Source organism: Tamandua tetradactyla, chromosome 6, assembly GCF_023851605.1.
Source record: "Tamandua tetradactyla isolate mTamTet1 chromosome 6, mTamTet1.pri, whole genome shotgun sequence".
Lineage (NCBI taxonomy): Eukaryota > Metazoa > Chordata > Mammalia > Pilosa > Myrmecophagidae > Tamandua > Tamandua tetradactyla.
Genome location: NC_135332.1, coordinates 140,841,008 through 140,864,793, shown reverse-complemented (window position 1 = coordinate 140,864,793; position 23,786 = coordinate 140,841,008). Strand labels below are relative to the sequence as shown.

At 36.7% G+C, this 23,786-nt stretch overlaps 1 protein-coding gene and 1 non-coding gene across 5 annotated transcripts in view; both read right to left on the bottom strand.

The window, feature by feature from the left end:
• Positions 1 to 23,786, bottom strand: part of CPQ (carboxypeptidase Q) — a 570,439-nt gene that overhangs the window by 174,261 nt on the left and 372,392 nt on the right. For all 4 annotated transcript variants that reach the window (XM_077167279.1, XM_077167278.1, XM_077167282.1 and 1 more), the window contains exon 5: positions 20,646 to 20,757. In XM_077167279.1, the coding sequence (XP_077023394.1) occupies positions 20,646 to 20,757 (112 nt within the window). The remainder of the gene's footprint in view (positions 1 to 20,645; positions 20,758 to 23,786) is intronic.
• Positions 23,528 to 23,598, bottom strand: TRNAG-UCC (transfer RNA glycine (anticodon UCC)). The gene has a single exon. It is a non-coding gene; the product is annotated as a tRNA-Gly (tRNA).

Here is a 23,786-nt window from a genome sequence, read left to right as displayed (position 1 = left end):
CACAATTAATGTTTGCCCTGATGAACATATTCTGAGAAACCCTATTCTGTGGAAAAGGCCATATATATATATATGACAGGTACAGGTGTTCAGTGCAGGAATTTTTATAGTAACAAAAAATTAGAAATAATCTAACTTTCCATTCATAAGGGAGTAGATGAGCATATTTTGGTGGAATGTTATAGAGAAGTTAAAATTAATTAACTAGATGTTTACGCATTAACTAAGCTATCTTTGAAAAATGTTGAGTAAAAGAAAGCAAATTCCGTGAGATATACATTAGCAAGTAAAACTAATGGACTAAATATTCACCTCAAGAAGATAGAAGATAAAAAAAAAAATAAATCTAATGAAAGAAGAAAATGCACCAACTATATTATACTGTTTTTGGATATGCACACTTGCAAAATAATGTAGTAGAACCTCAGAACAATGGTCACATTGAAGTGAGAGAAGTGGATAGATTGTGGAGAGCTAAAAATGCAGATTTCAACTGTATTGGCTAAATTTTTATTCCTTTTAAAATAAGAATCCAAAATTGTTAACATTTATGAAATCTGGAGGGAGGATATGTGACTGTTTATAATTCTATGTAGTTTCCTAAATGTTTGAAATATTTTGTAATAAAAAAAGGAAAAAAGAACATAAAGAGCAACTTTAAGAAAAAGTAACAGATTTTCTACTTTTGTAAGGCGTAGTAGCATCAGCATTAGGCCCCTTATTTCTAAAGGGACTAATAGTGATTCCTACTTTCAAGACTCAATGAGAATTGCAAATCCAGTCCATACCCAGAGTGAGGTATGACATGCTCAAGAATGTTAACTGCCATTATTGTTTCATCCTATAATTTGAAACAGTCTACTTGCATCCTCACATCAATCTAAAAAGTTCTGGGTGAGAAATCTTATTTAGCTTTACCTCATTTAAGTCCTAAAGCAAGGGTACTCATGGTTACTGTCAATTTGAGTAATTTTTTCTTAGAAACACAAAGCCATGAAACTCTATAAATTTGGAATCTGTAAAATTATGCTACTGTTATTAAAATGCTGCAGGGTGGGTCACGCTGGCTCAGCAGGCAGAGTTCTTGTCTGCCATGCCAGAGACCCGGGTTCAATTCCTGGTGCCTGCCCATGCAAAAAAAAAAAAAAAGCTACAGTGCATTCTTTTTTCCTTTTTTAATTAGAGAAGTTGTGGGTTTACTAAAAAATAATGCATAAAATACAAGGTTCCCATATATCACCCTATTACTAACAACTTACTTTGGCTTGGTGCATTTGCTACAATTAATGAAAGCATGTTTTAATAATTACACTATTAACTATAGTCCATGGCTTAGCAGGATTCACTGTTTGTATTGTGCAAGTCCATGGATTATTTTCCTATTTCAGGCTGAATAATATTCCATTGTGTGTATACACCACATTTTGTTTATCTATTCATCTCTTGATGGACACTTGGGTTGCTTCCATCTTTTGGCAATTGTAAATAAGGGCTCTATGAACATTGGTGCACAAATCCCAGTTTGACTCCCTATTCTCAATTATTTTGTGGAAATACCAAATATTTCCAAATATTTTCTCCTATACCATAGGTAGTACTTTTACTTTCAATTCAAAATCCTTAGTGCACAATTTTTAATTTTTAGTAGGTCCTATTTATCTATTTTTTGTTGTTGTTACTCATGATTTGGGTGTAAAGTCTAAGAAACTACAGCCTAGCACAAGTTCCTAAAAAGTTTCCCTATGCTTTCTTATATTATTTTATAGTTATGTTTCTTATGTTTAGGTCATTCATCCACTGTGAATTGATTTTTGTATATGGTACAAACTAAGGGTCCTCTTTTTTTTTTTTTTTTGCAAATGGAGATCCAGTTTTCTCAGCATCGTTTGTTGAAGAGACTATTCTTTCTCAACTGAGTTGTCAAAACTCAATCAGACATATATATAAGGACTGATATCTGAACTCTCAATTTGATTCCATTGGTTTATATATCTGTCCTTGTGACAGAACTATGCACTGTTTTGATTACTGTGGCTTTATAATAAATTTTAAGTTCAGGAAGTGTGAGTTCTCCAAACTTTCAAGAAGGCTTTGGCTATTTGGGGCTCCTTATACATCCGTATAAATTTGAAGTTTGACTTTTCCATTTTTGTAAAGAAGCATGATGGAATTTTGACTGGGATTGCATTGAATTTGAGTAGAAACAATACCTTAATATTTGCTCTTCCAGCCCATGAGCATGGTATGTCCTTCCATTTATGTAGGTCTTCTTTGATTTCTTTTAGCAATATTGTACAGTTTTCTGGGTATACGTTCTCATATCCTTGGTTGAATTTATTCCTAGATATTTGATTCTAGGATATCTAGGAATAAATTGTTACTGTAAATATTGTCATAAATGGATTTTTTCTTCCAATCTTTTATTTCTAGTATATAGTGATATTGTACCCTCCCACTTTGTTAATTCATTTATTAGCTCTAGAAGCTTTGTCGTGGATTTTTCAGCATTTCTTCTATTTAGGATCATATAATCTACAAATAGGGAAAGCCTCTTATTTATTTCTTTGCCTAATTTCTCTGGCTCGAACTTCCAATACGAATAACAGTGGAGAGAGTGGGCATCTTTATCTTGTTCCTGATCTTACAAAATTTAGTATGATGCTGAATTCTGTCAAATGCCTTATGCATCAAATGAGATGATTATGTAGTGTAGTACATTAATTGGTTTTCTTATGGTGCCTCACATTTGTATACCTGGAATAAATCCCTCTTGATCATGGTGTATTATTCTTTTAATCTGCTGTTGGATTTGGTTTGCCAGTATCTTGGCTGAGGATTTTTTTCATTGATATTCATAACAGATGTTAGTCTGCAATTTTCTTTTCTTGTGGTACCTTTATCTGGCTTTGACGTGAGGTGATGTTGGCCTAGTCGAATGAATGAAGGAGTGTTTCCTCTTCATCTTTGGAAGAGTTTTAGCAGGATTGGTGTCAATTCTTCCTATAATATTTAGTAAAAATAAAAATAACCTGTGAATGCATCTGGTCCTGGGCTTTTCTTTTGCAGGGTATATGATGACTTTCTCAGTCTCTTTGCTAGTTATAGGTTTGTTGAGATCTTGTAATTCTTTTTCAGTCAGTGTAGGTAGTTTGTGTTTCTAAGAATTCATTTCATCTAGCGTATCTAATTTGCTGGTATACAGTATCCTCATATAGTCCTTTTATTTCAGTGGGGCCAGTAGTAATACCCCCTTTTCATTTCTGATTTTAGTCATTAGTAGTTTTTCCCTGTTTTTCTTCATCATAACTATATGTCACTTTTATTGATGTTTCAAAGAACCAATTTTTGTTGATTCTCTCTGTTGTTTTTACATTCCTTATATCACTTTTTCTCTAGTCTAATCTTTGTTATTTCCTTCCTTCTGCTCACTTTGTGTATAGTTTTTTCTCTTTTTCTAATCTTCTAGTTTTGAGGTTAGGTCTCTGATTTGACATCTTTTTTTTGTTAATGTAAGCATTTAGAGGTGTAAATTTACTTCTTAGAGCTGCCTTTGCTGCAGCTCATAGGTTTTTATATATGTTGTGTTTTCATTTTCATTCATCTCTAGTTATTTCCTAATTTCCCCTATAATTTTCTTTTTAATTCATTGGTTATTTAAGAGTATGTTGTTCAACTTCCACATATTTGTGAATTTTCTATTTCTTCTGCTGTTATTGATATCCAGGTTTATTCCATTGTGGTTGGAGAAGATACATTGTATGATTTCAATATTTTTGAATGTATTAAGATTTGTGTTGTGAACTAAGATATGGATTATCCTGGAGAATGATATATGTGCCCTCAAGAAGAATTTGTATTTTGTTATTGTTGGGTAAAGTGTCTTTTAGGGCTAGTTGATTAGAGAATCATTCAAGTCTTACATTTCTATATTGATCTTCTGTCTTCATGTTTTATTGATTATTGAAAGGAGTATATTAGTCTCCTACTATTTTAGTTTGTTAAAGCTGCCAGAATACAATATACCAGAAATGCAACTTTTAAAAGGGGAATTTATTAAGTTGCAAGTTTATAATTCTAAAGCTGTGAAAATGTTCAAATTAAGGCACAAGTAAGAGGTTACCTTCACTCAAGAAAGGCAATACCATCTGAACCCCTCTGCTAGCTGGGGAAATATGTGGCTAGCGTCTGCTGGGGTCTCTGGCTTCTGGACACTTCTCTCAGCTGGGAAGACACATGGAGACATCTGCTAGCTTTCTCTCCCAGCTTCTTGGTTCATGAAGCTCCCCTAGGGACATTTTCCAAAGGTCTCTGACTCTGTGAGCTCTGTTGGCTCTCTGGGCTCTGGCCTTTTCCAACATGGTTCCTTCTTAAAGGGCTCTAGTAAGCAACCCCACCTTAAATGGATGGTTTCTAGTTTGCTAGTTGCCAGAATACAACATATCAGAAACAGAATGGCTTTTAAAAAGTGGAATTTAATAAGTTGCTAGTTTACAGTTCTAAGGCAGAGAAAATGTCCCAATTAAAGCAAGTCTGTAGAAATGTCCAATCTAAGGCATCCAGAGAAAGATACCTTGGTTCAAGAAGGCCGATGAAGTTCAGGGTTTCTTTCTCAAGTGGAGGGGCACATGGTGAACACTCAGAGTTCCTCTCTCATCTGGAAGGGCACAAGGCGAACATGGCATCATCTGCTAGCTTCTTCTCCTGGTTTCCTGTTTCATGAAGCTCCCCGGGAGGCATTTTACTTCTTCATCTCCAAAGGTCGCTGGCTGGTGGACTCTGCTTCTCATGGCTATGTTGTTCTGCTCTGCTCTCTCTGAATCTCTCATTCTCCAAAATATTTTCTCTTTTATAGGACTCCAGTAAACCAATCAAGACCCGCCTAAATGGGTGGAGACACATCTCCCCTAATCCAGTTTAACAACCACTCTTGATTGGGAGATGATCTAATTACACACAGTATTGACTAGGGATTATTCTACCTTTATGAAATAGGATTTTGACTAAAACATGGCTTTTCAAGGGTACATACGTCCTTTCAAACCAGCACATTCCATTCCATCCTCTGGATGCTAAAAAAGACATGCTTTCCCCATATACAAAATATATTCATTATATAACAATATCAGAGACGCTTAAATCATTTCAGTAACATTACCAATACTATACAAGGTTAAAAGCAGTACAAAATCTCAAAGTTAGTTAGAAGCATGGTCTGTTCTAAGGCAAAATTATCCTCTGGCCCTGGACCTGTGAAATCCAAGACAAGTCATTTGCTGCCAACATACAAAGGAGGAATATTCATAGGATACATGTACCCATTTCCATAGGGAGGGAGGAATACAGGGGTCACTGGACCCATACAGTTTCGAAAACCTGCAGGGCAAAGTCCATTAGATTTCAAAGTCTGAGAGTCATTTATCTTCAGGGCTTCTGAAAGCGGCAGTCCCACCCTTTCCAAGGGCCTACGCAGAGGCCTGCCTCTCTCTGAACGCAACCTTGGGGCATACTGGGGAGACCACCTTTTCCTTGGCTCCACCCTCTCCAAGCATTGGGGCCGCACCCAGGCTCTCTGCCTTCTCTGGGGCACATGCTCAACCCTTCCACGTAGTGGCAGCCAGGCTCTCCCCACACCCCAAGGAATGTGCTCTACCCTCTCGAAGGCCTGAGGTGGCATGACTTTTCTACTGCAATGAGGTGGAAGACCCATCCTCTGCCTTCGGGACAAACTCACCTTCATGGGCTTGGGTGGGTTCATTCTCCTGACCCAAGGCTTCTTGACTTCAGACCCCAGCCTCCATGGTTTTGCCTCTGAAATTATTTTTCCTCCAATGTGTCCCTTCTCTGAGCCCCCCAGTCCTGACTGACAGCAGCTGTGTTTATACCAGTACCACAGCACTCTTGTTTGCTTTCTATGCAGTAGCCTTGGATCATGCCTATCAGATATAAGGAGTTTCCACAAATCCTCCCTGGATAATCCATGTCCAATCCTGGCTTTTCCTGAAATGGCTGAGTGGTTTCACATTTGGCCAAATCCTCACACGGGGCATAATTCTTTGGAGTCTCCACTTCTGGAAGCCCAGAATTTTCCAGAACATCAATTTTTGCTTTCTTTGTACTCAAGAGTTCAGTTTTCAGCTTATCTCTTTCCTGTCACATTTCACTATAAGCTGCAAGGAAAAAGGCTGTGCTTTCCACATTTAATCTGGATATCTCTTCTGCTAAATATACAAGTTCACAGCTCTTAAAACCTGCCTTCCAGCCAAAGCCACTAGTCAACTTTGCCAGATTATCTACAATTTTAAAACAAGGCTCATTTTCCTTCCAGTCTATAATAATACATACCTCATTTCTGTCTAAGGCTTTATCAGAAGTGCCTTTAGAGTACACATTTCTACCAACAGTCTCTTCAAAGCATTCTAGGCCTTCTCTATCAAGCTTCTCAGAACTCTTCCAGAATCTTCCCCTTATACATTTAAAAAGCCATTCCAACATGTTTGGTATTTGCAAACTGTAGCAGCGCCCCACTCCTCAGGTGCCAAAATCTGTTCTAGTTTGCTAGTTGCTAGAATGCAATATAGCAGAAACAGATTGGCTTTTAAAAATGGGAATTTAATAAGTTTACAGTTCTAACACCGAAAAAAAGGTCACAATTAAAGCAAGTCTATAGAAATGTCCAATCTAAGGCATTCAGGGACAGATACCTTGGTTCAAGAAGGCCGATGAAGTTCAGGGTTTCTTTCTCAAGTGGAAGGGCACATGGTGAACACTGTCAGAGTTCCTCCCTCATCTGGAAGGGCAGAGTGAACATGGCATCATCTGCTAGTTTCTTCTCCTAGCTTCCTGTTTCACGAAGCTCCCCAGGTGGCGATTTTCTTCTTCATCTCCAAAGGTCGCTGGCTGGTGGACTCTGCTTCTCATGGCTATGTTGTTCTTCTCTGCTTTCTCTGAATCCCTCATTCTCCAAAATGTTTCCTCTTTTATAGGACTCCAGTAAACCAATCAAGACCCACCCAAATGTGTGGACACACATCTCCCCTAATCCATCTTAACAACTCTTGATTGGGTTACATCTCCAGGGAGATGATCTAATTACATACAGTATTGACTAGGAAGTATTCTACCTTTATGAAATGGGATTTTGACTAAAACATGGCTTTTCAAGGCTACATATGTCCTTTCAAATCAGCACAGGTGGAGACACATCTCCGTGGAAACTATCTAATCAGAAGCTGCCACCCACAGTTGAGTGGGTCACATCTCCATGGGAACAATAAAAAAGATCCCGCACCAATACTGAATGAGGATTAAAGAACATGGCTTTTCTGGGGTACACGATAGCTTCAAACCAGCATGCCTACTGTTAATATAGAACCATCCAGTTCTCCCTTCCAATCTATCAATATTTGCTCCATATATTTTGGGGCTCTGCTGTTAGGTGCATATATATTTATAATTACTGCATTTTCTTGTTGAATTAACCCCTTTATTAAAGTATATAATAACCATCTTTGTCTCTGTTTTTTACTTGAAGTCAATTTAACTAATATTAATATAGCTACCCCAGCTCACTTCTGGTTACTACTTATAATGTATATGTTTTCCACCCTTTCACTTTCAGCCAACTTACATTTTTGAATGTAAGGTGGGCCTCTTGTAGACAGCATATAGTTGGATCATACTTTTTTATCCATTCTGCCAATCTCTCCCTTTTGACTGGAGTTTAATCTATTTACATTTAGAGTAATTACTGATAATACAAGAGCTTCTTTGGCCATTTTGCTATTTAGTCCTTATAATTCTTACACCTTTTTGGTCCCTCAATTATTCCATTAGTGTCTACTTTCATATTTATTTGTCTTTTTTTTTTTGTATTGTACCATATTCAGTCCCTTTTTATTTCTACTTGGATATATTTTTCATGCATTTTCCTTCTGGCTACTTGGAGTTTAAGTTTAACATTTTAAATAAATAATAATCATATTTGATTTGATAGATACTTGAGTTCAATAGCATACACATGTACTGTTCCTATACCCCTCTATCCCTCCACCTGTTTTTGTACTTGTTACAAATTTTATCTCTGTACATTATGCTCTCTAAACCATAGATTTATCATTGTTTATTAAATATTTGCATTTTGTACTTACAGGGAGTAAGAAGTGGAGTTTCATACCAAAAAATATAATAGTAATGCCATTTATAATTACCCAAATGATTGTCTTTACCTTTATTTCCTCATGCCACTTTGAATCATTGTCTATTATCTTTTACTTTCAGTCTGAACAATGCCCTTTATCATTGCTTGTAGGGTGGCTCTAGTGGTAATGAACTCCCTCAGGTTTTGTTTTTATGGGAATGTCTTAATCCTCCCTCATTTTTGAAAGAAAGTTCTCATCAGCTATAAAATTCTCGGCTGGCAATTATATTCTTTCAGCACTTTATGTATTTCAACCATTGCCTTCTTGCCTCTGTGATTTTGTTACTGGACAAAGGCCATGGATTCCTTTGCCCAATGTGCTCAATAATCAATTCCTGAGACACAGGAATTTCAAAGAGAAAAAGATTTTATTACTAGGTACATAGTAGGAGAGCAGATGGTCCATCTGCCCAAAATCTGTCTCCCTGAACTGCAGTAATTCTGATAGTTTTATTAGAGGAAAGATGGGCAGGGTTGAGGATAATCAGCACAGTGGCCCCAGATGATGTGATTAGAGGTGATCTAATTATTGAGCATGCACAGATTGATTATGTGCTTAGTTACAGAATGTATATAAGAAGATAGCAGATGAGGTATAGTTGACTTGTAGGTTAAAGTCTAAGCTACTACACATGTCAGGTGGGTCCATTTTGGTTAGATCCAGTCTTGGTTATCAAGATAACTTTGGACTTGGAGTGGGTTAGTTCTGGGCTGACCCAAGCCCCTTTAATAGTAAACATTAGGGGCTGTCTTAGTGATTACAAGACTCTAAAGTTGCAAAATTGGATAACTGGGTACAGATGAAGTTAGTCACAAGGTTTTTACAATCACAGGGGCAGAAGATAAAGGCTTTACAGTCATTATTAGAGATCAAGGCAGCTGGATTACAATTCAGAGATTTCAGGTATTTCCCTCTGTCTACTCCAATATAACAGAAAGCAAAAAGGAATATCTACATAATGATTCCATAATCAAAATCATCCCTTAAATCCTGATTTCTTGGTTACAGTTTCTGATGAAAAATAGGCACTTAATCTAGACGGTACTCTTTGTACATAACACATTGCTTTTCTTTAGTAGCTTTCAGAACTCTCTCTTATTCTTTGCACCCAATAGTTTGATTGATATGTGATAGGACATATTTTTCTTCAAGTTTATTCTATTTGGTGTTCTCTAGATTTCTAGGATGTGCATATTCACATCTTTTACTAAGTTTGGAAAGATTCTGTCATTATTTCTTTGATTATTTCCTCTGCCTTTTTCTCTCTTTTCCTTTTCAGACTTCCATAATGCATATATTGGTACATTTGATGGTGTTCCAGAGGTCTCTTAGGCTATTTTCATTTTTTATAATTCTTCTTTCTTTCTGCTCCTCAGTTGACTCATTTCAATTGTCTTATCTTCAACTTCCCTGTTTCTTTCTTCTGCCAGCTCCAGTCTGCTGTTGAAACTCTCCTAGCAATGTTTTATTTCAAATATTGTGGTCTTCCACTCCAGTGGCCTGTTTGGTTCCTTTTTAATTTATTTACCTTTATTGACATTCTCATATTGTTCATTCATTGCTTTCCTGATATCCTTTAGTTCTTTCTCTGTGTTTTTCTTAAGCTTCTTGAGCATAGTAGAGATACATGTTTTTAAGTCTTCGTCCAGTATGTTCACAGTTGGTCTTCTCTACTGATGTTTTCCAGATTTTTATCCTCTTCCTTTGGATGGACCATCATTTCCTATATCTCTGTTATCCTGCAATTTTTTGTTGTATACCATTTATCTTAATATTTTTAAGATGTTAACACTGTGATTTATTCCCTGTGATGTCTCTTTCCTTGAGTTTAACCAGCTGGTGATATGACAGATTTTCTTGACTGTCAGGAACTAACAAAACCAAGCAATTCTATGCAGAAAATCCTTTTCGTTCTTTGAAAATTGACTTTGCATAGGCTGGTGTTCTCCATCAGAGTTAAGACCTCCTATCAGGTAGGTCAGCCTAAGACAAATGCAAAGAGCAGGATCCTCTCTATTTTTTGATGTGCCTATGCCTTGTCCTGAGCTTGTACTTGCTAGTAGCCTTAGCAGTTCCCCTATTTACAGTAGTTTGAATGCCCCCTCTTTTTCCTAGGAAACAGAACTTCTCTGTTTCCACTGCAGGATTTAGGGCAGGTAATCCTTTGCCCCAGGTAGTCCACCGCAATTGTTTTTTATATTGCTTTTGTTGTCTCAACCTGCTTTTGCATCGAGGGCAAGTTCTGGAAGGGATGGCAGGGGGAGAGGAGTTTCCCAATTCAATCTTTCCTAGCTGGAACAAGGCCAGTAACCTAACCACAAAGGGAGCACCAGCTAGTGCCAAACTGCCCTGAAGAGGGGCCAGGCAGGGTGCCAGGAGCTTCTTCCATGGCTCCCTCAAACTGCACTTTCTTGGCTGGTCCCTGTCCAGCCAATGCTGCCTTTCTATTGTCCCCTGCAGCTCTGAGGAAGCATACCATCTTTAAGTCACCTCAGCTGCCTTTGCCTGGGGTGGGTTGTAACAGTGGCCACCCACAGAATCGGGAAGCCAGAGATTCGAAGTAGCTAATCAAAAGCAGTGACCAGTGATCAGCTCCATTGCTGCCTGCTGTGAGAGTGGGGGATTGGTGCTGGAAGCCACTGTGTGGCAAGAGTAATTTACTGGCATTTACTGCAATTTTTTCTCCAGAACTCCAGAGTTTCGAGATAGTTGATTCAGATAGTTCCTGATGGTTTAATAGTTGTTCTGGTGCAGGCACCAATCCCTCAAGCTTCCTACTCTGCCATCTTCCCTGGCACACCTTGTGCAGTTTACAGTCTTCAAGTTTTTTCATTCAATAACCACATTAGAAGGTTGTCTTGTCTCCCTCTGCTCCACACGATTGCTGCAGGAAAATGCTCAATCTGAATTCCAAGCCTTTGAGATGATTAGCAGCAGTGGCGCCATCAGCATCAGAGTTGTGATTCTAGTGTTTTTATACGTGCCACGCATGTTTAATCTTTACAGTTCTAATAGGTATATGGATTTCTAATTAATAGAATAGTCCTTTAAACCTATTCTCATTTATTTTAATCACAAGGAATTGATGCCGTCCTGAGTCAGGTGATACACAGCAGCATCAAGAGAACTGTTTTGAGGATTAAAAACAATCATATAAAATAACTGGTACAGAGAAGATATTAAACAAGTATTAGTTTCCTCCTCCCTTTTCCCAGGTTTTCAATTAATGTTTGTTGAGTACAAATATCAAAATATGGGACTGGGGTCTTCTTGGCAGGTATTTTGCATTTTTATCAGAAAGTTCTGCTTTATAAGTTTAACAATTGTTTTTTCATTTGCAACAATATATTCTAAGTATCCAGACAAGTAATCAATCCAAAAGTTGCACTACAAAACTCCTCATTTGTGATGAAAATTACATTCAAATGACTTCAACTAAAATTATTCGACTATAAAAGGTGAATCACACATCCCTCTTTCAGAAAAGGAGTAATTCCACTGTGAAGCACTTCATAAAATACTGTTTTATTCTTATATGCTGCCTGGAACAAGTGTCTATGTATAGCTAAATTGATATATGGTCTATCTACAGTGATATGAACAGAAATATAGCCTTTGAAACACTTCCTGACTTATATTTTTCAACACATATTAAATAAAGCAATAACTCAGAGTATTCCAATTGTGTTTTATATATATCCCTTTAAAAATATGCCATTATTACAGAGAAAGGACAATAATACAAGCATCAGTGGCCATAGTCCCTAGGATTTTCTAAGAATGCTCGGAAATTGTGAGGCTTTTAACTATATTAAAAACAGATTTCTTCAGAATTCAGTTATTAGGGTATATTATAAAGAGTAAGCACTAGATTCTGATCTTTGCTTTCTCTGCCTTGATTTTTTTCCCCTGTATTTCAAACAATTTACTTTGGAGAAAATTAAGTTTCTCTCAACAGCTATTTCCTATGTTATTACTATTTTTTTCCAGAAATATTACAAATCTTTGTACATATACTGTTATTAGGTTAAGGACATTGGTAGAGAGAGCAAAGTAAGTGCAAAATGATGAGGTTATCTTCATTCCCATGTCCTGTGGAATATTATTTTAATTCTGCACATTATTTATGAAGTTTTTAAAATGCTCTTCTCTACAATAGCCTTCATATATACTCAAGGATGGTGGCTATATTGGGGTAGTGGTTTGTAAGTTTGTCTTGTTGGAACCAGTACCTATTCTTTTACTTTAGGGGCTTCTCTGTTGTGGGACCAGCCCTAACCAAGTTGAACTGTGCAGATGGGACACAGATGTTTAGACTTGGGAGCTCAACGTCGACACTGAGCTTACATCCTCTGCTGGAACATCCATATACATTGACTGGCAATTAGCATTTGATAATAATGATTACTACTCGCTGATAGTTTAGCAAGGGCTAGGTACTGTATAAATTATTTCAAATCAAACTATCTAGTACTTAAGAAAAGATATTCCCATTTTAAAGGGAAATCTGAAGATTTTAAAAAGTTACATAGTTTTTAAAACACAATTACTAAGTATAGAAGGATTTGAACCTAAGATATTTTAACATAGAGCATGTACTTATATTCTACTATCCCTGTTGGCTCTTATTTACTGCCAGATTTTTGACTTATAACTCTGGGTTAAAGAAGGGTTAAAATGGCTGAAAAAAATCAGTGAGATATGAATCACATAGCACAGTCTGGAGATGCCAGTATCAGTAAAGAACATGGGCTGGACATTGGCACATCCATGATAATTATCCAATACTGTGAGGACGTTAGCAAGATTAAAATTAGTAAGCACATAATGGTCAACTTCTTTTAATATTTTCTTTAGCCCATCATTTTCCAAAATATATCCAGCAGAAACTCTCTGTTCCCAGGGCTTGATTTGGAGGGCACTGACAGGTCTGGAGAATTTAAGAATGGACTAAACTAACCCTTATTTTCTCTCTGGACCATTTTTAAAAGCTGCTTGATCATAAAGGCCAGATCAGATGTTTATAGTGTACTTTCTTGTTTCTTTGTTTGAAGACGTCTATTTTAGTCAGTCTAAAACAGAATTCATTTGGAGACTATATTGGATGATGGGAGAGCCACAGCTTTTGTAAAATGCAGCATTAGCATGATGCAGAGAAATGTGTAGGCGAAGAACACAGCATCCTTGGAAACCCCATCACTTCCTCTTTGGTATATTTAGCATAAAGAAGTAGAAGCTGGCTCATCAGCCACAGAGCAAATAAAATAACTTCAAAACTGTGGTTTTCTAGTCTCAGTATAGCTGGGATCTTCCCTTCAGTTTTTCTGTCTTCATTCCTTTTGTCACAAGACTTTATAGTTAAAAGGACCATCTACTCAGTTTCTGTGCATTAGGAAGAAGTCTTATCATACTATTTTTGCATATAATAGTCAGTGGCTTCTGCTGCCTATAGTGCCAACCCCAAACTTCAGGTTTATGCCCATGCCCTTCAAAACCTGACTCTGACTTTTCATTACACACTCATTTCCCATCACTCCTCACTCATCTATAGCTTTAGCCTTAATGCAACATCCTCCACTTCTCAAGCTAAATACTTTGGTGAGCTCTGATTTTGTTCTTTCTTATCCCACCTCCTGCCACGGTTTTATAATCTACTTCACCCTTCAAGGTTTAGGTCAAATGTCTGTGCCCAGGTGAAGTCATTGCTGCCTGACTATGAGCTCCTTGATGGAAGGAACTACATCCAATCATTTTTATTTTCCTGGAATGAAGTGGGGGCTAAATAATTGAAACAGAATGTGATGAAGTCACATAGGAGGTCTCCTTGTTGGCCAAGTTGTGCAACACCATAATACAATTTTAATGAGGTAGCTCACTTAGGGTTTTTGAGACAGCCCCACCCCAGACTTACATTCCCAATCTTGGGTGGGAGGAAACCTACTGGAGCACTAAGGATACCATTTTATTAAAATTTTCCAGGGTCCCTCTTCTCCAGATAAATACAACTGATTTCTTGAGTTTCTACTTGTTTTACCAATACCACATTTCTTGATTTTCTAAGGCATAAAAAAAAAGTCAAATCAAAGCAGATGTGGGTGTGAACTCAGCCCAATATGCAAGAAGGGGTTCCCATGAGACTCACTGGATAGCAGCATTCATCTACCACCCCTCCAAACTCTGTCAGACAGGAAGGAATTGGTCATGATGCTGTATCCCATAAAAGGATGTGGCCTGCACCACATCTCCTCTTATATGGAAAAAATATATTCTAACTAAATGATAAAATAACAATGGAAATAGTCACATAACCTAAAGCTGTAAAATGATGGGCCCTCCCATACTACATCCAAACTAAAAGGGAGACCACATCTAAGTGATACTTTTTAACAAATCTTACTTTATTTCATGGACATATGTGGCAGCTCAATCTACACAGTGTTTGTTTTATCACACATGCCAGTGGAAATGTCTGTGTTAGCAGAATATGATATGAAGAAGCTAAGTGTTCTAGTGAAAGTTATAAATGTATTCAAACCTTAGGAAAAGTTCCCAGTAATTCCCAGCTGAAAAACTATGTACCTGACACAAGTCATATGGGAAATCAAGGCACTGTACAACTTGCCACTAGATGAAATAATATATCTGAATAAAATATTAGAAGATCAGCCTCAAAGTCCCATGAGAAGAAGCTACAAATACCCTGTTACTTCTAACCTTTTTGGGTTAGAAGTAGGAGCAGGGAAACAAAACAAAAAAAACTCTAGAACATCTAGAAAAAGCAACATTTAGAAAAGAAAAATATCAGTAAGCTCATTAATTTGGGTCATAGAAAAACCAGTCAGAAAAAGCCCTTAGCACATTCCAAACATTTCTAAATAATTTAAAAGGCTCAGTTTGCTTGGGCAAGAAGCTAGTTTTCATGTGAAATTTACAGTCGGGCAGGTGTCAATGTTCTTTGGGGAGAAACAGAAGAATAACCTCTATCATATCAGTTAAGGGACCATGACACAGTTCTACCTGTCAACATTGTGGGAGCCACAAACCCCCAAAGAGACCCTAGAAAATGTGGAATGAAAACAAATCCAAGGCCATTTGTACACAGTTCTCTGAAGTGTATCTGACCGAGTATTCATGGATTCTTCTTCAGTTCTGCCACCAGCATAAATGCCCTAGGACATTGTTTGTCAAAGTATGCTACATCCATGGAAGACTCGCCCCCTCAAAATGGCTTCTGGTGAATTTAGAAATTTCCTAGAAGGAGTTTTCCAAACGTACTTGACTATAGGACATTTTTTTCCCAACATCTCTTGATAGCTTGAAGAAGAGACAGACTAGGAAGGTTGTTCCAGGTAGATTGTATTATATAGTACCACACAGTACAGGGTGTGGAGTCATGGTGCTTGGATTTAAATTTTTCACTTAATAGCTGTGTGAACATAGGAATGGTACCTAGCTCTTTGATTCTGTCTCCTCTTCTATAAAGTGGATACAACAAGAGTATCTACTGATTAGCATTACTGTCAGGAGGAAAAGAGCTTGTACATATGTGAGTACTTAGCACAACAGCTACAACATAGTAATATTCCATAAATGTTAGCAGTTAGTACTTACAGTATCTTCAGAGGTATGGCTAGGCCTAGAGGCAGGTCCTTTCTAAGTGGAACCTCCTTTCTAGGTCTAAAATAGTTCTAAATTGACTTCAGGGCTCTAGCTGTTTCTAGCTCTGCCCTTTAGATTTCTATGTCATTGGAAGTTGTTACTTTCCCCCCCTTAGTTACTTTGGATTGGACTTCCTGGGATTTTTCCAAGACAGACTTGATTGGGGGCTGGGAGAAGAAAATCCTTTTCCTGAGTGAACCCCTCCCTCTCTTGGAGCACCCACTCATCTGGAACTGGCAGCATAAAGCTCCAGCTCTAAAGTGAAATTTGCACTAAAGCTGTGGCATGCACTTAGTTATTTTCACTGGTGTTCTCTGGGCCCTGGAGACTTGGTGGACTCCTGCACCACTTATCTGACTTCCTATCTTTGCCCTATTGTTCCTGTTTAACAGATGGACATACTTATAAATACATATATATTTGTGGGGGAGGTGTGGGTGGGTTGAGGTTTTTCTCTTTATTTACTAAAATAATGCATGCCTGTTATACAAAAATCTAACATGTACACATAACAGGTAAAGAATGTGCACCTCCTGCAATTTTATATCCTCTCCCCCAATCCCAAAACTGCTACTGTCAACAATTTTTTCTTCATTTTTAAAGATGTGCAGAATTGGAAGCTCTTTATACTCTGCTGGGAATTCTTCATTCGGCCCCTCTCATTTCAGGAATTTCTATTCATCTTTTAAAAGAAAGTGCAGATATCACCTTGGTGAAGTTTCCCTGACTCAGCTAAGCAATGCTGGTCCATCCTTTCATGAGGTCCCCAAAGCAATTTGTACATACGTCAATTAGGAAATGTATAACAATTTCCTTGCCATTTTTTAATTAAATGCTCTATGTATTGGATTTCAAGGACCACATTCCTCTTTGGTAACAGACTCCTGGCACACAGATACACAGTCAATGCACAATAAGCACCTTTTGAGTTATGAGGGAAGGAATATACAGATAAAATATTACCCTAAAGATAGATTTGTATGATATATAATAATCATGATCAAGATGTTCACATTTACATTTCTCTGGAAAGATGATTCTTATATTTCCCACATTTTGACAACCAGAAAATACTATTCTAATTTATTTCACTTCTTTAGGTCCAAAACCTCAAAATACTAACTTCACAGATATGATAAGGTTGGAAGCATTTGGGAATGGATGACAGTTTATGTTTCAAGTGCCAAATGAACATATTGAGGCATAACATCTTTGGCTATAGGCTTTGTCCGCTGACACCAGAACATTTCAGGAAATGACATTTCAAATAAACAATTTCAAGTCCAGTAAACCACAGACACAAAAAAGTATTCAACAGTACTTCACAGCAAATAGCCTTCTGTTGACAGTTACTCAGGAATGACTGATTATATTTACAAAGCAAAAATAACTCATTTGTTAGATTAATCAAATATAGTTTAGGCGAGGGCTTGGACAAAAAAAGTCAACCTATAAGAGTTGTGAAAGGGGAGGACAAAGGAGAATAGATCAGAAGGATGAATCTTAGAAAAGTATTACCAAATATCAGAAAGCCCCACTAGACCAACATTTCAAATTAACAAGCATCATTGAGGGACTTTGACATAAAAGATGCAGGACATACTGTCCAAGGAATAGCAGCCAAAAGGAGTTTCACTTTTCTTGGAAAAAGAGATTTCCACAGAACTTTCATATTTCACCCATTAAACAGTTTGGGCTCAATGTAATTATATAATATAATATTTCTTGGCCTCTAACCCCAGCTCCTATTTCTTATTCAAATATATCAGTCATTTTCACCCAGAACTCATGTCTCATGTTGGACTCAGCTCTTCGTATTCAAATGCACAATCTGCAAGCAGAAATCCACAATCATTTTTTAAATTAAAGAGTAGGACTCAATGGGTGCAATCACAGGAAATGAGATGCAGTGTAGGGTTTGGGATTTCAGTCCTAAGCAGGAAATGGAAGCAGGGGGAGACCAGGAGAAATATAGAACACCTGAAAATTCAGTATGAAAGTGGAAAGAAGTGTAGTGGTCAAAAAAGTGTCCAACATACAAGGGGTATGACTTAAATAGTAAAGGGGAAGAATATTGTAGGAATGCCAAAGCAGCTGTCTCTAGAGTTACACTGGTATAACTAACATATTAAGGAGGCAAAGTAATAATTAAAGAAGGTGGGGTAAAAAAACCCCAACAATTATCATCTTCTCTTGCATAAAATTATTTTATTGTCAGAGTCATGCTTATTTAAATAATAGTTAACATTTACTGAGTATTAGGTTGTATCAGACCCTGTTCTAAGTGTATTATGAGAACAGGTCACCTAACCTTCAAAAAAAAAACCTTATGAGACAGTTACTATTATTTTCCCTATTTCACAAATGGGAAAACCGAGGCACAGGGAGGCAAAGAAACTTGTCCAAGGTCAAACAGCTGGCATGTTGCAGAACTGCGATTTGAATGCAGACAATTTGGCTCCAGGGTCCTGTGTTGCTGTTTTTTTTTTTTTTTTTTTTTTTTAACATACTCTCTCTTTATACCTACTCTAACCATTTTACTCTTTAGTGTTAATCATAATATGTTTACACAGGTCTTTAGAAACTCTAAGAAGACTTAAATCCTGAATTGAAGACAACTGATGTGAACTAACAAACGCAACTGAAGTCAATGTAATTTCAGGGCTGGAAAAAGATACTGAATTTTCTCTTGCAGGGTGTTTGACATTTATCTATGCAATCGAATTCGACTCGATTAACCGTGATTGAGGGTGTCCCATGCTGAGTACTACAAGAAGCAAGATTTAAAGCTTAGAAAAAACATACTTTTAATTCCAATCTAGAGCAGGTAAAGTACTCCAGAAGTTTATAGTTGAATAGAGAGGAGGAAAATAAAGCTCAGAGAGTTCAAATGTTCTGCCTGAGACCTTGAGAGACCTAAAATCCAATTTGGATCGGCCTGGTTCTCATTTCACTCTACCTCTCTGTTCCTAGTCAAGACGGTTGAACTCACTGAAATAAAATTTATTTCCAAAATAAATATTGGGGCCTATGGAGGGGAAATGCTTGAGATCCGCCTGCTGCACACTAGAACCCACTTCACTGAAAGTTAGTAGAGAGAAAGAGAGGAGATAGGAAGGAGGAGGGAGTTTACATAAAAATTGTCTCAGACTTTCTCTGAAGGAAGTTGTGCTTTTGGTTTTATTACTGGAAACTTTATGTCCCTCAAACTTAACTTAATTCTAAAAGCAGTTGTTGAAATTACGACTATATTGATAAGTATATGTGTTAGTGGGTATGTATGTCTCTAACTCTATTCCAAGGGCCTTAATAACAGAGAACACACTTTAAACCTCTTTGCATGCCCAGCTTTTATGAAGTACTTTCACATAGTAGGTGCTCAGTGAACCTTTTCTCTCATTTATGGTAGTGATGTTAAAAGTTGGGCTAAATATATATATATAATGTAGGGTTTCCAATTAGCTTAGATTTTATTTAGTTAAAATGACCCTGTATTCAGATTGCCTAGATGTTTATTATTTATTTCAGTGGTTTCAAACTGGGGCAATTTGTCCCCCAGGGGACACCTGGCAATATCTGGAGACATTGTTGGATGTCATAATTTGGCAGGGAGCACGCCAAATCTACCCATTAGATGCCAAGGATGGTTCCAAATTTGTTACAATGCACAAGACAGCCCTCCACAAAAAAAGAATTATCTGGTTGAAAGTACCAATAATGCAAAGGTTGAGAAACACAGGCTTATTTAGAAGTAAAAAAATTGCAAGGCCACCTCTTCATTTCTCCATTTTAAAATGCAAGTAAGATACATGTCAAAACGGTACACCAAAAATTTGTCCCTAAGCAAGACAATTTCATCAATCTACTGTTAAGAAGATGAACATAACTGTTTAATGGCCCGATTTATAAGATTAAAAGGGTCCACTAAAAGCAAGAGGAAAAAACATGAATTTAAACACATATGTACTTAAGTAAACAAAGGAAAGCCTTCATTAAAGAAATGTCCTGATCTTTAGTACATACGAAACTGAGGTTACTCCACAGCTGTGATACAAGCCATTTTGCTAAGGAGGTATTTAGAAAACACCACTGTGATTTTCATTTGGGTCTGGAACTCTCACTTACAGACCATTTAACTGTTTAATCAAATTATTTCCAACCCCATTCAAAATCTGGCTAATTTGATCAGCACACAAGGAAGAAAGGTATGTTTTTTACTGGCATGTATGATCAATAAAATAAACTGCTTTTACTATTGGCCCTTTCTTTTTATGCCTGTCCATCTTCCCCATTCTAGGGTTACCTGGAAAGTCCCAGTTTTTCAATCTGGATTCCTCATTGCGGCTAAAGGAATCATTCCTCAGTCCTACGTTGATCTTTTTTATTTCTACAATAGAAAGACCACTGGACCAAAGCTATAGTAAAAGTCTAATAATGCCTTTAAGAGAACAAGGAAAGGAAATAGCACTGCTGATTTTTCTTTGCACTTGGTCATGTTTTTTTTACATAGTCTCCCATGTATGTGGTTATATTTGCTTCAGTTTTCTTTCCTTGTTCATTTTCTCCAGTGGCAGATGTAATACCTGATGCTATAGATGTCTGGAATACACTTGAATAAAAATTTATTTCTTTGAGGAGATAAATTAGTTCTTTTCTGGGAATTAACTGACAAGAGAATGTAAAGACCTACGGTGTATCTTTGAGTATACTGGAGTAACTGATTTGTTGAGTTAAACATGTCACTACTGAGACGTTTACATATTAGTTAATGACTTTCTAAATATTTACCAAGATCTTTAATAAGTGAGAGTGCTTCCCACGATATAAAGGCTCCACCACCATCATCCATGGCGCCCTGCCCAACATCCCAGCTGTCGAGATGTCCACTGACCAGTACAACCTAGAACAAACAATAAAAAAAAGAAAATAAGACTAAACAGAAATGACTTCAAAGAGGAAACTCTCATATTCATTCCAAATACAAAAATGAAACTTTCATATTTCCATTTCTATTTTTGAGTTTTAAAAGGTATCATTGCTAGTGGAAAACTTGGTATATAGGCATTACATAAGGGGCTTATGGTCATTCTAATAGGTAATAGATATCCTCAACTTGTACCTCTCTTTATTAATATAATTTTGAATACTAGAGAAAAAATAGTTTATTACTGGTAGATATTTGATGACTTTATAATAGCTCTTAAAACCTAAATGACATAAACACAGTACTCAAAACTTCAACCATATTCTTAACAGTCCCAAATTATAATAGACAAGAAATAAACATTTGTGAATTGAATTCAAATGAAAAAGTGAGGATAATACTTCATTTTTACAAAATGATCATGCTTCCATATATTATAAATTACTCTGGTGTTGAATAAGTAAATATGCCAGGTTTACAAACTAGAGCTCAAGTGTTTGAATAGAAAGACTTTTTAAATGTAATTTTCTTGAGATATACTCACATACTATACCATCCATCCAAAGTATAAAATCAGTGGTTCACAGTAACATCACATATATGTGTATTCATCACCATGATCATTTTGAGAACATTTGCATTACTCCAGAAAAAGAAATAAAGAGAAAAGAGAAGACCCCAACCTTCCCATACCATTTACCACTCCCTCTTATTGACCACTAGTATTGCACTCTACCCAACCTCAAGACTTAAAATAGAGGTAGGCCAACCAAGACAGTGTGGGTCAGAGATCAGTGGAACAGAATAAACATCTAGAAATAGGTCCATACAAACACAGAATCTGTGTTTTTATTTTGTTTTGCTTTGCTTTTGCTATATGGTTACACCATCATTACCAGAGATCAGGCCTACTGGATTACAGTTCTACAACTTTGGTATTTTCTTCTGGCTGTAAGGGTGCTTTCAATTTACATTAGTAAATTATTTAATTTAAATCATTTCAATTTAAATAAATGGGCTGATCATATTATAAATTTTAAATCACCATAGGTTTGAATTTTTGTCAAGAATCAATCATTTTAAACAACTTAAAAAAACAAATAAACTGATGTTGGGAAAATAGGATATGCATTACACAACATTCAAATGTCAAGTCAGATGGATTGTAGATTTAAATAAACATTGTAGAGGAAAGATAGGAGAATAGCTTTGTCAATCGGGATTAGGTAAAGATTTCCTAAACAGGACAGGACACAAAATGCATAAACCATAAAAGAAAAAAAAAACTAAATTGGATTTTTAAAAAATTAGGAATATGTTTTTTTCAAAAGATCATGTTAAGAGAGTGAAAAGGTAACCAACAGTGGATAATATTCACAATACATATATTCAACAAAGGACTCATCTTTGAATTATATGAAGGATTTCCATGAAACAATAAGAAAAAAGACAGTCAACCAATAGGATAATAGACAAAAGACAAAGAAACACTTGACAAAAAAAGATACACAAACTACTAATCATCATATGAAAAGGTGCTCAGCATTATAATCATCAAGGAGATATAAATTAAAAACATTACAATACATATCCACCTGAATGGCTAAAATGAAAAAACACAGAAAATGCCAATATTGGTGAGAAAGTAGAGCAACTAGGACTCTCATACATTGCTGGTGTAAATGTAAATACATGCAACCACTTGGAACACTGTATCTGCCTGATGCATACCCTATGACCCAGCAATTCTACTCCTAACAGAAGTGTGTGTGTGTGCATATGTGTGTATATTCTTTCACCACAAGAGATGTACTTGAATGTTCATAACAGACTATTAACAAAAGGAACCTACTCAAATGCCTGTCGCCAGTGGAATGAATATATAGATTCTGTGCATTAATTAATAGAACACTGTGCCATAGTAGGAATGAACAAACTCTTCTACATGAAAAATTTGGATGAATCTCATAAACATAGTGAAGAGTGTAAGGAGCCAGATACATAATAATAAATCTTGTATGGTTCCAGTTATATAAAATTTAAAAACAGGGCAAACAGGATCGTGGCTCCCCTTGGTTATTTTTTGAAGGGTTAGTGACAGCAAAGGGACACAAGGAATACTTCTGGGAAGCTGGTCATGCTCTGTTTCTTGAGCTGCCTGCTTGTTATACAGTTGTGGTCAGTTTGTAAAAGTTCATCTTGTTATTCATTTAGGATCTGTGCACTTTCTTTGAGTAGGTTATGTGTCAATAAAAAGTAAGCAAATAAACGAACAAAACCCAAGTTCAACAGATTGATGTCTATGCACAGCACATAGGAAACAAAACAAAGTCGAACCAATTTTCTTGATGATTGAAAAAAAATACTAAATGACTGTGAAAGTAGGGTTTTGGGTTTTAAGCAAGGTGACTCCTTGAACTCAGTGAGCAGCTGTAGGATCTCCCATTCACTCTGTGTACACAGACCCAGCCTACTATGACTTCATTGTAGTCCTAAGTGCAATGCCCCAGCCCAACACATGGCCATGTAACAGACCCAAATGAATTGTTTCTAAGGAGACAAAAAAAGAAAAGAATAAAGAGAAAAACATGTTGCAATACCAGGAAATTCTGATTCAGAAAGTGGTGTAATCCCAGGTGGGACCAATAGCCTAATTAGTCAACATTTTCACCACCCGCAGAACCGCTGAAGTTAAAGTTTCAAAGATTAAAAGTTTCAAAATAGGGTTTTTTTTGGGGGGGGGGGGTGCATGGGCCGGGAATCGAGCCCGGGTCTCCCACATGGAAGGCGAGCATTCTACCACTGAACCACCCATGCACCCTCAAAACGGGTTTTAACAAACTTTTTTCTTAGATAGTATTCAAGAGTAACTATATCAAGGCAGATATTATTTTATCCTTCAAACTTCTTTCAGGTTGTTTTTTCACAATCATATTTCTAATATTTCCTAAATGCTTCCCTTCTCTTATTCCAGAATTATTATTTGAAATAGTCATTAAAAGATG